We start from the raw sequence: 15,720 nt of genomic DNA on the forward strand, positions 1-15,720 counted from the left end.
TCTCTGTCTGGCTCGCTCGCTCTCTGTCTGGCGCGCTCGCTCTCTGTCTGGCGCGCTCGCTCGCTCTCTGGCTGGCTGGCTCGCTCTCTGGCTGGCTCGCTCGCTCTCTGGCTGGCTCGCTCGCTCTCTGGCTGGCTCGCTCGCTCTCTGGCTGGCTCTCTGGCTGGCTCGCTCGCTCTCTGTCTGGCTGGCTGGCTGGCTCGCTCGCTCTCTGTCTGGCTCTCTGGCTGGCTGGCTCGCTCGCTCTCTGGCTGGCTGGCTCGCTCGCTCTCTGGCTGGCTGGCTCGCTCGCTCTCTGGCTGGCTGGCTCGCTCGCTCTCTGGCTGGCTGGCTCGCTCGCTCTCTGTCTGGCTCGCTCTCTGGCTGGCTGGCTCGCTCGCTCTCTGGCTGGCTGGCTCGCTCGCTCGCTCTCTGGCTGGCTGGCTCGCTCGCTCGCTCTCTGGCTGGCTGGCTCGCTCGCTCGCTCTCTGGCTGGCTGGCTCGCTCGCTCTCTGGCTGGCTCGCTCGCTCGCTCTCTGGCTGGCTGGCTCGCTCGCTCTCTGGCTGGCTGGCTCGCTCGCTCTCTGGCTGGCTGGCTCGCTCGCTCTCTGGCTGGCTGGCTCACTCGCACTCTGTCTGGGTGGCTCGCTCTCTCGCTCCTCGCTCGCTCGCTCGCTCCGTCTCTCGCTCGCTTGCTCCGTCACTCTCTGATGATGGAGTCACGTTCTCAGTTGGCCAACTAGAGAGCAGCATGTGGCATGTAGTGTCACATTAAAGGGCTCATTAACGGCCCTGGCATGCACAGGACAGCCCCTAATGGATCTGGCTGTACAGACTACATGTCATCTCAATGGGACAACACTAATGCACATTACATCAGTCAAGTACACATTTACAGAATTACAGATTCATCTGAAGGAAAAGGTTCTGTGTTTGAGATTTCTAAGATGTTATTAGAAGTGTTATTGCTGATTTTTATTTTGAGGAAACATTATTGTGTGTATTCAGAGCCCAGAATAGACCAAGACAATCTATGGTTCAACTTGACCTGACAGTATGTAATTATTGTGAATATTTTCTCAAATATGCCAACGTTCATAAACACTCATTAAGCCGTTATCAAGACATCTGTGTTTTTTTAATGGAAATAGTAATTAAAGACAATATATTAAATGAAAAATCACGTTTTGATTTCCTCCCGCAGAATTATTAACTGGTGCCTCTCTGAGGTTATCACTGTTTACGGTGTGATCTCATTAAGATAAAGTCTTTGTTACAATCCTTTCCACCGTTCAGGTTTTATAGAGCCAGTTACTGCATCTATACTCTCCATGGGATTTGTAAACAGAGCTAAGCAAAACAGGATTCCTTTATTGGTGTGTTTACCACGTAGTTTGACCCATTAGTTGTCCATAGTTTACCATTTGGGAGTCCGTTCATGTCAATAACATGCATCTGCATTCAAATTGTCATCCTTTTTCTTCAACCTCTTGTTAGTTTTTCTGAAACACGGGAAATGGCGTTGTCTGTTTTGATAGAGAACATTCCTTAAGGGACGAGTGCGTCCCAAATGGCACCCTATTCCTTCAATAGTGCACTACTTTTTTTTTACCAGAGCCCTATGGGCACTGATAAGAAATAGTGCTCTATAAAGGGAATAGGGGTCCATTTTGGACATAGACATTCTTGCGGCAGGGAAAATTCTACATGGAACGTGGAACATGACACGTAAAGCTACAGACAGTGGATACTTTGTGGGGTCAGAGGTTAGCTGGGAACCCTGTGCGACATGTCATGGGCTCCTGGTGTTGGCCTTCCTTTGATATGGACCTGTTTTATTTCCTCAATAAATCTCATTGGTCTCCTGTGAGCAGCATGAAACCAGATCACAGAGGTGAAAGGTGACACAGGTCACCACCAGTGATGTGGTGGTAAAGAAACTAGGTCGGTAAACGCTTGCGCGGAAACGGCGGGTTTACATGTGGTTACCCTCCACTACACCACTGTTCATCAACAACCCACTTATTAAACCAGGCATTAACGCTTCAATTATCAATCAAACCTAACTCCAACCAATGTCAGGCTATTGTCTTGAAATCATTAGTGTGAGAACCTCGGTTTCTATAGTATGTTCCCTTGTGTTTCCCCCTAGGAACTCTTGGCGTGGTTACCGAGGTAACGATGAAGATCCGGCCAATCCCAGAGTACCAGAAGTACGGCTCGGTGGTCTTCCCAAACTTTGAGGCGGGAGTGGCCTGCTTACGAGAGGTAGCCAAGCAGGTAAAGACCATTACCATCTTGTGTTGAGCGTTTGTACAATGTACCTATAGGTTACATTATAATAACAGTGAGAACAGTAGCTAAACTATGCAGGTATTGAACAGTGCAGATCAATGCTATATTGTAGTGTACAAAGTGGTCAGTTAATGATTGGCAGATCTCCAATTCTGGGAAGGAATTCATTTGAATGATAATGAAGACCATAATAAGGAATAAGCTACCTCTTTTCACTCTTCCTGGGTAGTGCTGATGCAACCGTTATTGATGACTACAAGCATATGATTTGTGCAGCTCCGTTGGTTACAGAAATGAGTTGAGTCGGTACACTAGTATAGCACACAATTAAGGTATCGACCGTTGAGCTGTGGATTTTCATGGACGTATCCACACACTACCAGGAATGTCTTCTCATGTCTCCAGGTTGTGTAATATGGTGTAACAAATGTTATTTCAAAGTCATTTGAAAGGTTTTTCTCTAAATTACAAAATGTAATGCAGGTTCAACTTTCACTAGGAAAATGACTAGGATAATGTGTGGGATGGGGAAATGTTTACAAAATAAAATTAAACACGCTCCTAAATTATACATATATTTTTATTTTATTTTCTCCAAGAGGTGTGCACCTGCATCTATCCGGCTCATGGATAACGAACAGTTTCAGTTCGGTAAGTCAACATCATTCAAAACCCTGCCATTTCATCTCTGCAAAGGAACCTACATTGAGTGTATAAAACATTAGAACACCTTAATATTGAGTTGACCCCAATGCTTCCCACCGTTGTGTTAAGTTGGACGGATGTCCTTTGGGTGGTGGACCATTCTCAATAACCACAGGAAACTGTTGAGCGTGAAAAACCCAGCAGCGTTGCAGTTCTTGCCTCAAACCGGTGCGCCTTGCACCTGCTACCACACCCCGTTCAAAGGCACTTCAATATTTTTTTTGTCTTGCCCATTCACCTTCTGAATGGCACACATACACAATCCACATCTCAATTGTCTCAAGGCTTAACAATTCCTTCTTTTAACCTCTGTCCTCCACTTCATCTACTCTGATTGAAGTGGATTTAACAGCAATAAGCGATCATAGCGTTCACCTGGCCAGCTGGTCATGGAAAGACCTCATAATGTTTTGTACACTCAGTGTGTCTTTGTTTAACACGGGAGCTCAAAGTGAAGTAGTAGTCCATGCTCTCTGGCTCCACACGCTGCCTGTGCTGTGTGGCTGACCTGGTTTCCATTTCTAAGTTATTCCCTCTAGTTCCCTCCACAGTTCACCCCCCTCTGTAGCCTTTCTCAGACAAGGCTGGAATCTGAGGAACGTGCTAGTACCTTCTAGTGATGGGGGGGATCGATATACATATCGGGATATTAATTTTCATGATATATTGCATCGTTTTGACAATAAAGCAATATTATTTTTGCGCTAGTTGGCTGTACCTGCACCAAAACTCCAGTATTTTCCTTCATAGCTTGTTCTCCTTCATAGCTTGTTCTCCATCTTTTTAAATAGGGAGACAGTTTGTTTTCAGCGCTTTGATTTCCATGACTGATCAAAACTCGTTTTCTCATGGCTCTCTCTGTCCCTCTGCAGCAGACATATGGTGAGGAATATGTTTGGAACATCGAATCGCAATAAAATCACAGTATCGAATCGCAATGCATGTAGAATCACAATATATATCGTATCGGCATCTAAGTATCGTGATAATATCATATCGTGAGGTCCCTGGCAATTCCCAGCTTGAGTACCTTCATATGCCACGTCTTTCTGCTCAATCATTGTATTTTGGAAAATAGTCTAATTCCTTGAATCTGACAATATTTTTAATTGCCATTTGGCCTGGTTTTGTGTGAGCCCCCCCCCCCAACTGTAATCCATTTGAGAAAAGAATAAAGCATTGACAACGTTTCTTCATGTCTGCTTTTGCCTCTCTTTGCTGCGTTGCATTAAGTTAAATGTAGCGTTATTTTAGCAGAGTATCTAGCTGCACACACACACACACACACGACTCGTGGATTGAAGCCCAATGAAAAATGACCTTGGCAACAATTAAGCAGTTGTTATATTGAAGTTTTACATTCCACCAGAACTCAAGAAAAATATTGTATCAGGCGTTGGTGCCAGACATCTTTGTAAAGTTCTTCAGTCTCCTGGGATCTCATTAGTCTCCCTATATTCCCACTTTTCACCGAGTGAGCACTTCTTAGCATTAAGCGGGCAAGATGAAGCGACCAGGTTTCCCACTAATAACTGAACCTCAGTCTGGACTGATAGGATACCTTCTTGGACTTATTAGTGCCTTCCCAGCAAACCGGGAACATTCCCTGGATATTAGCGAACATTCTCATTAAGTTCTAGTTAGGATTTTATCTAACATTACCATGATAACATTCAAATGTTTTTGGTTAAAAAAAAAATACAAATGTATTTTAATGTTTTAAATGAAATATTCTTGGAATGTTCTAGCATCCACTAAAATGTTGTGCACAACATCTGTAACAACCACCACATAACATTCCCCACAGGTCCCGTGTGGCTCAGTTGGTAGAGCACGGTGTTTGCAACGCCAGGGTTGTGGGTTCGATTCCCACGGGGGACCAGTACGGATAAAAAAAAAAAATATGAAATGTATGCATTCACTACTGTAAGTCGCTCTGGATAAGAGTGTCTGCTAAATGTAAAATGGTTTTTATTAGGTTTCCAGGTAATGTAACAGAATGTGTTCTGTGAATGTTCTTGCAACATCAGGCAAATGTTTTATACAAACACTGTATAATCATCAGCATACCTGGACAGTTTTGGTGTTATTAGAACTTTTGGGGCAATCTAATGAATGTTCTGGGAATGTTCGCAGAACCAATTTTTGTTTGCTGGGTTGCCTTCCCTTTTAATCACCCTGGCTGCTGAGTGAAGGGATCTGATGTATTCAATGGGCCTGCTCATTTCCAAATTGTACAAAGTAAAATATAAAATATAGTGGCCACTTATCTCAATACGCTAGTAAGATGAAAATGGCAAGTGGTATGTTAGCCATTGACATGCATTAAATGCAAATGAACAAAAGGCAGACTGGGGGAAATGACACACTGTATGTATAAAACCCCTCCTCTCTGGTCGTTGAGTATTTAATTAATGAGCGTGATGGCTGCGGGAGACCTAAAGACCCACAATCAAATTTGGAATGGAAACAATTGGGACACTAAGTGATGAAGAGACTGAGACGGAGGGGAAAGAAATGAAGTGTTAAGTCTCCACAGAGTCACCCAGGACTCTACCCCACTGTGATTGATAACCATCCCATCGGCTCCAGACCCTCATTTTAGCTTGTCCACAGGCGCTTTGTGTGTCCGATCACGAATAAATCAAAACGTGCGGTGGCTGAGGAAGACGGATATGGCCGTGTCAAGCCCACTTCCCCTCGGAAACCCACTGATTTATTGTCCCTGTCGCAGGCACTTGTAAAGTTATTCAAATGTTACCATTTATTTTCCTCCTTTTGTTTCCACACCCAAATAAATGTGACTTAGTTGCCATGTTAGTCCTGGAGGAAACAGGCAGGAGATGGGTGGGCTAAGTGTGACCAAATGTGTGAATAAACGATATCGGTAGTTCCTTTAAACTGTATTGTCCAAAAAGAGAAAAGACAGAGGTCCACTTGGCTATTGAGTTAAGGGACTTGGCCCTTCTGTTTCTACAGGTCATGCCCTGAAACCTCAAGTGTCGTCCATTTTCACAAATTTTGTGGAAGGGTTAAAGAAATTCTACATCACCAAGGTAATTCTTAATGATTTGGCAGAAATACTACTCCTCATTTCTCTCTTGTATGTCATCTGTGCTTTCTGGAAAGGGCTAAACAAATTTTACTTCCCTGTTTTTCCCAGTTCAAAGGTTTTGACCCCCACCAGTTGGTTGTTGCCACCCTGCTGTTCGAAGGGGACCGTGAGAGGGTCTTGCAGCACGAAAAACAAGTTTACGACATTGCTGCAACATTTGGGTAAGTAGCCCCCATTTCCTTCTTTCAGGTCAGTAGATGTTACCCAACATGCATCCTAAATTTGTGAGGGTTAAATTCCCCCCTTTTATTCTGGGAGACTGTCTTCAGCGCACAGGTGACATACACATGATGGTACCTGGTACACTCCTCACTGTGAGAAATCTGCCTCAGGCCTTGCTTGGAGGCATTCCATTGCCGTAGTGGAGGAGCTTGGCCCCTCAGGCTGGAGGTGGTGTCTTTGAACCAATCTAAGACCAAGTATAAAGAGCAGTGTGATGGATCACCTGTGGCTGTCCTCCTGTCAGACATACTTTGGTGATGGGGGATGGGGGGGATGGAGGGCCCTGGCTATTCTGATTGATTGTGAGGCAGATCAATAGAGGCCCTGGTGGAAATAAGTGATCTATCAGCCTGAAAGGGATGCTATCTCTCTCCATTCTGTATGTCTGCTCCTTAACTACAACAGCAACAAACCTGGGTTCCTCATAGTTCCCCTACATGTTCAATTCAACTACACTTGTGGAATTCTGGAAACATTCCTTCGCTCTTCTAACAACCCTGTATACAACTGCAAGGCCCAAAATAATCAATTATATATACAAAAGTGTGTTGTCGTGTAGTGCCATAGAGGTCAGCGAGTAGGGACTTGGTGATGAAGCCGTGCTGTAAGGCCCATGTCTGAGGTGCCTGAGGGCCTCCGCTGGGCTGGGGGTCCCACCCTGCCCGGAACCACACTGTTCCACACCATTAGAGGAATTAGAACATACTGTAGCAAATAACTCACTTCTTTATCCCCTTGAACACACCTCATCCGCTCTGCACCTAGTCATCATAAACAAACCCTTCATAAAAACACTGGCCCCGTTATTGTCTTGGTGGCCCTATGGATTGTGTATTAGTGTTGCTCCTTGGCCCAGTGCACAGCTTCCAGTCCATTCCTCAGGTCACTGGCTTTGTGCCCTCAGGTAATATCCTGACCAATTCACAAGTTTAATCATTGAAAAGGCCTCACCTACCAGGCAGAGTGTTGTGTTTTTAGTTTTTCCATCATTTCATCGCTTGTCGAGAGCCTGTGATCGATTGGGTGGGTCTGTAAGGGATGGTGTCTTCTGGTTTTAAGAAATGAGTGGAGAAAAGTACAGGTAAATCAATTTAGTGATTTCTTAATGAGTGCATCCTGATTTTAATTTGGGTTGTTGGTTGAAAATGTTATTACCCGCGGCGGGTGATGGATGTGTGGTTGACCCGCAGGGAGGCACAGAGCGGCAATCATTGATTTGAACATTGTGGCAGTGACGGGTACTGACTGGCATCACAGGCAGCTGTGGTCAGGGAGAGATGACAGGGCCAGAAAGGAACCTGTTAAATATTAACTTATCTTTTTCCAGGGGCCTGGCAGCTGGAGAGGACAATGGACAGAGAGGCTACATTCTGACCTTCGTCATCGCTTACCTCCGGGTGGGTCACTTCTCCCCCTCTTCTCCTCTATTCTGCCACGCTCTCCCAGTGTCCAGAGACAGCTCGGGGAGGGAGGAGGCACTGCTCACAGGGGCAGATAGAGACCTCTGTCAGCTGATAGGATAGAAGGAACATGCACACAAAGGCTGCAGAATGTGACCTCTGAGATATCTGGCCTCTCTGTTCAGTCAGGGATGTCATGTTGTCATTGGAGGAATCTTGGCATGAGCAAATGACAGTGAAAAGCGCAGATCTTTTCCTTACGCAAGTTGTGAAACGCTAGCTATGTTGTGTGCCTCTTTATTTGACTTCCAATAATAGTTATTTTATTTGATCAGATATTGTCCCCCTTCTCAAATCCAAGCCACGTACTGTTATGTTTTACATGAGTATGTTTCTTGCGGTTTATTAACAGGACTTGGGGATGGACTACTATGTGGTCGCGGAATCATTTGAGACGTCGGTGCCTTGGGACAGGTAAAGACAAAGATGGCAACATGTTTAACCTCTGTGTGAACGAGTGTCTCTGAACTGGTGTGACAATTCCACATCACTCTCTTCCCACACAGTCAGTTTGAAGAGCCCCAAAGACAAGTAGCTCAACCCCCACTCCCTCTCTGACATTCACCTTCATGCCTGCCTTCTCCCTCCATTAACTGTCTGTGCGTGGGAGGGAAGACTGCCTCTTCAGCCCCAGTCTAACTCTGTGCAGGGGGGAGCGAGAGGGGAAGAGAGAGACATGGCCAGTGTGATGCATTCATGTGTGCTGCTGGGTGTGAGATTGAACATGAATTTCCAACATACAGTGTTGGAAATTCAGTGTAAAAAAAACTTTCCATTATGAAACCACACAGTTCTTCCCACACAAGAACAAAAATGACTGACTCCCTTGCACCTTAAAGCGATATCTCAGGAGAGTACACCCCCCCCCCCCCCCCCCCCCCCCCCTTTGTCACAGACACACGGGCAGACACACACACACACACACGAACACCAACACACACGCGTGCTCAGCACCCCACTGTGTAGACTGCCTGATGGGGGTTAGCAGGCGAGCATATGTTCAGGGCTCATTACCCCTCTTCCTCCTCCATCTCTCCACACTAGGCTGCACATGCCTGGGAGTGACGGCCATTAGAGAACAGAGTGAGCCAGTCTCTCCCAGCTACAAATACCTAGCACTGCAGTCTCCATAATGGCGTGAGGTTCTCCATTTTGTCTGTCTCTCTGTCTGTGTACCCCACAGTTCAGGGCCAGAGGCCTTCTCTTCACATAACTCCCGACAGCTCAGCTCCACCTGTCGTACTAGGTTAAATCACGGGGCTGTGCACCCTATTCCCTATATAGTGCATTACTGGGTCTCAGACAGGGCTTTCATCATGTCCTAACATTCAGCTAGTCTTCAGGAGAACATGCTAGTCTTTATGTTTCTTCCTCCTGTTGTCTTTCTTCAGGGTGTTGGACCTTTGCCGGAATGTCAAAGAGCGTATTAACCGAGAGTGTAAAGAGCGAGGGGTCCAGTTTCAACCCTTGACCTCGTGCAGGTACGTTTAGGAAGAGACCTTTAGCCGTTTTGGTTCCGAGCGACAACACACTTGCTGACATTGTGGCGATCGTGTTAAAAACCTCGACATGACCTCTGCATCTCTATCTCCCTGATTCAACTTGTGTACGTATTTGACCGGTGTGGTTGATCATATCCTATGATTATATCTTCTAAAACGTGTTCCCTGCTATGAGTGAGCCAGTAGTGTGTGCGCGCGCAGGCAAGAGAGGTGTCCTGTGTGACCTTCCCTGTGTGACCTGGCCACACACGCACAGACCGCCTGCTCCTTGCTCACTGTGGACAGATTAGGGCCCAACTTGATTAGGCTTCAGCCATTTATTTCCCGCCTGCAGTCTGTCACATGATTGATTTGCCCATTTAACCTCTAGAAGCCAGCACACCCTCCGAGCGATGGGCCACGTCACAGGAACAACAGCTCTTCCCACAACTCCTCAAAGGAGACAGGGGCTAGAGAAAAACAACACAGTAAAGAGACAGGGGCTAGAGAAAAACAACACAGTAAAGAGACTGGGGCTAGAGCAAAACAACACAGTAAAGAGACGGGGGCTAGAGCAAAACAACACAGTAAAGAGACGGGGGCTAGAGCAAAACAACACAGTAAAGAGACGGGGGCTAGGGAGAAAAACAACACAGTAAAGAGACTGGGGCTAGAGCAAAACAACACAGTAAAGAGACTGGGGCTAGAGCAAAACAACACAGTAAAGAGACTGGGGCTAGAGCAAAACAACACAGTAAAGAGACTGGGGCTAGAGCAAAACAACACAGTAAAGAGACTGGGGCTAGAGCAAAACAACACAGTAAAGAGACTGGGGCTAGGGAGAAAAACAACACAGTAAAGAGACTGGGGCTAGAGCAAAACAACACAGTAAAGAGACTGGGGCTAGAGCAAAACAACACAGTAAAGAGACGGGGGCTAGAGCAAAACAACACAGTAAAGAGACGGGGGCTAGGGAGAAAAACAACACAGTAAAGAGACTGGGGCTAGAGCAAAACAACACAGTAAAGAGACTGGGGCTAGAGCAAAACAACACAGTAAAGAGACTGGGGCTAGAGCAAAACAACACAGTAAAGAGACTGGGGCTAGAGCAAAACAACACAGTAAAGAGACTGGGGCTAGAGCAAAACAACACAGTAAAGAGACTGGGGCTAGAGCAAAACAACACAGTAAAGAGACTGGGGCTAGAGCAAAACAACACAGTAAAGAGACGGGGGCTAGGGAGAAAAACAACACAGTAAAGAGACTGGGGCTAGAGAAAAACAACACAGTAAAGAGACGGGGGCTAGGGAGAAAAACAACACAGTAAAGAGACTGGGGCTAGGGAGAAAAACAACACAGTAAAGAGACTGGGGCTAGGGAGAAAAACAACACAGTAAAGAGACTGGGGCTAGAGAAAAACAACACAGTAAAGAGACTGGGGCTAGAGAAAAACAACACAGTAAAGAGACTGGGGCTAGAGAGAAACAACACAGTAAAGAGACTGGGGCTAGGGAGAAAAACAACACAGTAAAGAGACTGGGGCTAGGGAGAAAAACAACACAGTAAAGAGACGGGGGCTAGGGAGAAACAACACAGTAAAGAGACTGGGGCTAGGGAGAAAAACAACACAGTAAAGAGACTGGGGCTAGAGAAAAACAACACAGTAAAGAGACGGGGGCTAGGGAGAAACAACACAGTAAAGAGACTGGGGCTAGAGAAAAACAACACAGTAAAGAGACTGGGGCTAGAGCAAAACAACACAGTAAAGAGACTGGGGCTAGAGAGAAACAACACAGTAAAGAGACGGGGGCTAGAGAAAAACAACACAGTAAAGAGACGGGGGCTAGGGAGAAAAACAACACAGTAAAGAGACGGGGGCTAGAGCAAAACAACACAGTAAAGAGACGGGGGCTAGGGAGAAAAACAACACAGTAAAGAGACGGGGGCTAGGGAGAAAAACAACACAGTAAAGAGACGGGGGCTAGGGAGAAAAACAACACAGTAAAGAGACGGGGGCTAGGGAGAAAAACAACACAGTAAAGAGACGGGGGCTAGAGAAAAACAACACAGTAAAGAGACGGGGGCTAGGGAGAAAAACAACACAGTAAAGAGACTGGGGCTAGGGAGAAAAACAACACAGTAAAGAGACTGGGGCTAGAGAAAAACAACACAGTAAAGAGACGGGGGCTAGAGAAAAACAACACAGTAAAGAGACTGGGGCTAGGGAGAAACAACACAGTAAAGAGACTGGGGCTAGGGAGAAACAACACAGTAAAGAGACGGGGCTAGAGAAAAACAACACAGTAAAGAGACGGGGGCTAGGGAGAAACAACACAGTAAAGAGACGGGGCTAGAGAAAAACAACACAGTAAAGAGACGGGGGCTAGGGAGAAAAACAACACAGTAAAGAGACGGGGGCTAGGGAGAAACAACACAGTAAAGAGACTGGGGCTAGGGAGAAACAACACAGTAAAGAGACGGGGCTAGAGAAAAACAACACAGTAAAGAGACGGGGGCTAGAGAAAAACAACACAGTAAAGAGACGGGGGCTAGAGCAAAACAACACAGTAAAGAGACGGGGGCTAGGGAGAAAAACAACACAGTAAAGAGACGGGGGCTAGGGAGAAAAACAACACAGTAAAGAGACGGGGGCTAGAGAAAAACAACACAGTAAAGAGACGGGGGCTAGGGAGAAACAACACAGTAAAGAGACGGGGGCTAGGGCGAAAAAACAACACAGTAAAGAGACGGGGGCTAGAGAAAAACAACACAGTAAAGAGACGGGGCTAGAGAAAAACAACACAGTAAAGAGACGGGCTAGGGAAAACAACACAGTAAAGAGACTGGGGCTAGGGAGAAACAACACAGTAAAGAGACTGGGGCTAGGGAGAAACAACACAGTAAAGAGACGGGGGCTAGGGAGAAAAACAACACAGTAAAGAGACTGGGGCTAGGGAGAAAAACAACACAGTAAAGAGACTGGGGCTAGGGAGAAAAACAACACAGTAAAGAGACTGGGGCTAGGGAGAAACAACACAGTAAAGAGACGGGGCTAGAGAAAAACAACACAGTAAAGAGACGGGGGCTAGGGAGAAAAACAACACAGTAAAGAGACGGGGGCTAGGGAGAAACAACACAGTAAAGAGACTGGGGCTAGGGAGAAACAACACAGTAAAGAGACGGGGCTAGAGAAAAACAACACAGTAAAGAGACGGGGGCTAGAGAAAAACAACACAGTAAAGAGACGGGGGCTAGAGAAAAACAACACAGTAAAGAGACGGGGGCTAGGGAGAAAAACAACACAGTAAAGAGACGGGGGCTAGGGAGAAAAACAACACAGTAAAGAGACGGGGGCTAGGGAGAAAAACAACACAGTAAAGAGACGGGGGCTAGGGAGAAAAACAACACAGTAAAGAGACTGGGGCTAGGGAGAAAAACAACACAGTAAAGAGACGGGGCTAGAGAAAAACAACACAGTAAAGAGACGGGCTAGAGAAAAACAACACAGTAAAGAGACGGGCTAGGGAGAAAAACAACACAGTAAAGAGACTGGGGCTAGGGAGAAACAACACAGTAAAGAGACTGGGGCTAGGGAGAAACAACACAGTAAAGAGACGGGGGCTAGGGAGAAAAACAACACAGTAAAGAGACGGGGGCTAGGGAGAAAAACAACACAGTAAAGAGACGGGGGCTAGGGAGAAAAACAACACAGTAAAGAGACTGGGGCTAGGGAGAAAAACAACACAGTAAAGAGACTGGGGCTAGGGAGAAAAACAACACAGTAAAGAGACTGGGGCTAGGGAGAAACAACACAGTAAAGAGACGGGGCTAGAGAAAAACAACACAGTAAAGAGACGGGGGCTAGGGAGAAAAACAACACAGTAAAGAGACGGGGGCTAGGGAGAAACAACACAGTAAAGAGACTGGGGCTAGGGAGAAACAACACAGTAAAGAGACGGGGCTAGAGAAAAACAACACAGTAAAGAGACGGGGGCTAGAGAAAAACAACACAGTAAAGAGACGGGGGCTAGAGAAAAACAACACAGTAAAGAGACGGGGGCTAGAGCAAAACAACACAGTAAAGAGACGGGGGCTAGGGAGAAAAACAACACAGTAAAGAGACGGGGGCTAGGGAGAAAAACAACACAGTAAAGAGACGGGGGCTAGAGAAAAACAACACAGTAAAGAGACGGGGGCTAGGGAGAAAAACAACACAGTAAAGAGACTGGGGCTAGGGAGAAAAACAACACAGTAAAGAGACGGGGCTAGAGAAAAACAACACAGTAAAGAGACGGGCTAGGGAAAACAACACAGTAAAGAGACTGGGGCTAGGGAGAAACAACACAGTAAAGAGACTGGGGCTAGGGAGAAACAACACAGTAAAGAGACGGGGGCTAGGGAGAAAAACAACACAGTAAAGAGACTGGGGCTAGGGAGAAAAACAACACAGTAAAGAGACTGGGGCTAGGGAGAAAAACAACACAGTAAAGAGACTGGGGCTAGGGAGAAACAACACAGTAAAGAGACGGGGCTAGAGAAAAACAACACAGTAAAGAGACGGGGGCTAGGGAGAAAAACAACACAGTAAAGAGACGGGGGCTAGGGAGAAACAACACAGTAAAGAGACTGGGGCTAGGGAGAAACAACACAGTAAAGAGACGGGGGCTAGGGAGAAAAACAACACAGTAAAGAGACGGGGGCTAGAGAAAAACAACACAGTAAAGAGACGGGGGCTAGAGCAAAACAACACAGTAAAGAGACGGGGGCTAGGGAGAAAAACAACACAGTAAAGAGACGGGGGCTAGGGAGAAAAACAACACAGTAAAGAGACGGGGGCTAGAGCAAAACAACACAGTAAAGAGACGGGGGCTAGGGAGAAAAACAACACAGTAAAGAGACGGGGGCTAGGGAGAAACAACACAGTAAAGAGACGGGGGCTAGGGCGAAAAAACAACACAGTAAAGAGACGGGGGCTAGAGAAAAACAACACAGTAAAGAGACGGGGCTAGAGAAAAACAACACAGTAAAGAGACGGGCTAGGGAAAACAACACAGTAAAGAGACTGGGGCTAGGGAGAAACAACACAGTAAGGAGACTGGGGCTAGGGAGAAAAACAACACAGTAAAGAGACTGGGGCTAGGGAGAAACAACACAGTAAAGAGACTCATGTACTGGTGTTTCCTTTCCCTGAGGCACATTGTTACATTGATAAGGGTTTAGTTTAATTTTCAATGCAGATATTTTTGCCCTGGTTAGAGAGTTATAGTATATATGCACATGCCTTCTCAGATGGTTAATATCCAATAAATGCTTAATGATCAGGGAATCAAGCATCCTTTTATCATATTAGCCCTGCGCTTCTTAAAAGGAAGCACATAAAGTTTTCAAATAGTATTCATCTTTTGAACTGTGCAAAATGTCAGTCATTATTATAATTTCGTGTTGCGTATTCATGTGAAAGCACAATCTTTTAGCCAGTTGCGGACAGCCAGTGTTGAAGCATATTGTGTCCTGAACCATTGTAAATGTAGCTCAGATAATCCAATCAAAGTGTGCTGATGGCCATTCAATGTCCTGATAATGGGATGTTATTAAAGGTGACTGATCCAGCGCATCTCCTCCGCGTCTCAGAAAACACGAGGGAGAATTGGGGTCAGAGGTTCACGAGAAAACGCCAGCCTCTCGGCTCCATCTGTCTGCTCTCCGATTCCAATGAGAGAGAGAGAGGGAAAAAAATAACAGCATTTATTGTTACAAAATGGATTTTGGTGCTACTAAACGATGCTCTCTTTGGATTCATGTGGAGATAAATTACAGTGGGACAAGTGTGGACGAAAGCATTTAAGAACATAACCCTGCCTTTATTCTCTGCTGTGAACATTATCATGTTGAAACCCTTTCCTCTTGCCTTGCAGAGTGACTCAGACCTATGACGCTGGCGCGTGTGTTTACTTCTACTTTGCCTTCAACTACAGAGGACTGGCAGATCCAGTACACACATACGAACAAGTGGAGGTAAATCTACGGCGCACTCCAAATATGCACTAGCTACCCACTCACAGACATGCATCATTTCTGACCTGAACCTCTAACCGTTACCACTCAGGAGGATGTATACCGCCATAGTTAAGGGTGATGATAGTCATTGTGGAAATGAGTTCATTGATTGATGCATTGATTGACGTGTGTCGTCTTGTCCGTTCCTAGCACGCTGCTCGAGAGGAGATCCTAGCCAATGGAGGAAGCCTCTCGCACCACCATGGAGGTACAGTCAAGTGAACATCCCTACATCTAGAAGGAGCCCTACATCTAACCATTTCAGCACGCTTTGGCACCGTTTCTTCGGCTCAAAACCCGACAAATTCGTAATACTGACCTGCCTCCTCACTTAAACCACTGCCCTGCCACCCATCTCTTTAAAGTCACATTAGGGTAGCCTGACAGGCTCTTTCGGTATGCTGCT

At 46.1% G+C, this 15,720-nt stretch overlaps 1 protein-coding gene across 1 annotated transcript in view; it reads left to right on the forward strand.

Annotated features, from left to right (window-relative positions):
* The window catches only part of agps (alkylglycerone phosphate synthase), a 43,529-nt gene that overhangs the window by 22,234 nt on the left and 5,575 nt on the right, over window positions 1-15,720 (forward strand). The window contains exons 11-19 of the mRNA XM_014173313.3: window positions 2,132-2,259; window positions 2,874-2,925; window positions 5,959-6,035; window positions 6,143-6,255; window positions 7,644-7,713; window positions 8,129-8,190; window positions 9,168-9,257; window positions 15,173-15,272; window positions 15,465-15,522. Of these exons, the coding sequence (XP_014028788.1) occupies window positions 2,132-2,259; window positions 2,874-2,925; window positions 5,959-6,035; window positions 6,143-6,255; window positions 7,644-7,713; window positions 8,129-8,190; window positions 9,168-9,257; window positions 15,173-15,272; window positions 15,465-15,522 (750 nt within the window). The remainder of the gene's footprint in view (window positions 1-2,131; window positions 2,260-2,873; window positions 2,926-5,958; window positions 6,036-6,142; window positions 6,256-7,643; window positions 7,714-8,128; window positions 8,191-9,167; window positions 9,258-15,172; window positions 15,273-15,464; window positions 15,523-15,720) is intronic.

This window comes from Salmo salar, chromosome 25 (assembly GCF_965601325.2).
Source record: "Salmo salar chromosome 25, fSalSal1, whole genome shotgun sequence".
NCBI classification, from domain to species: domain Eukaryota; kingdom Metazoa; phylum Chordata; class Actinopteri; order Salmoniformes; family Salmonidae; genus Salmo; species Salmo salar.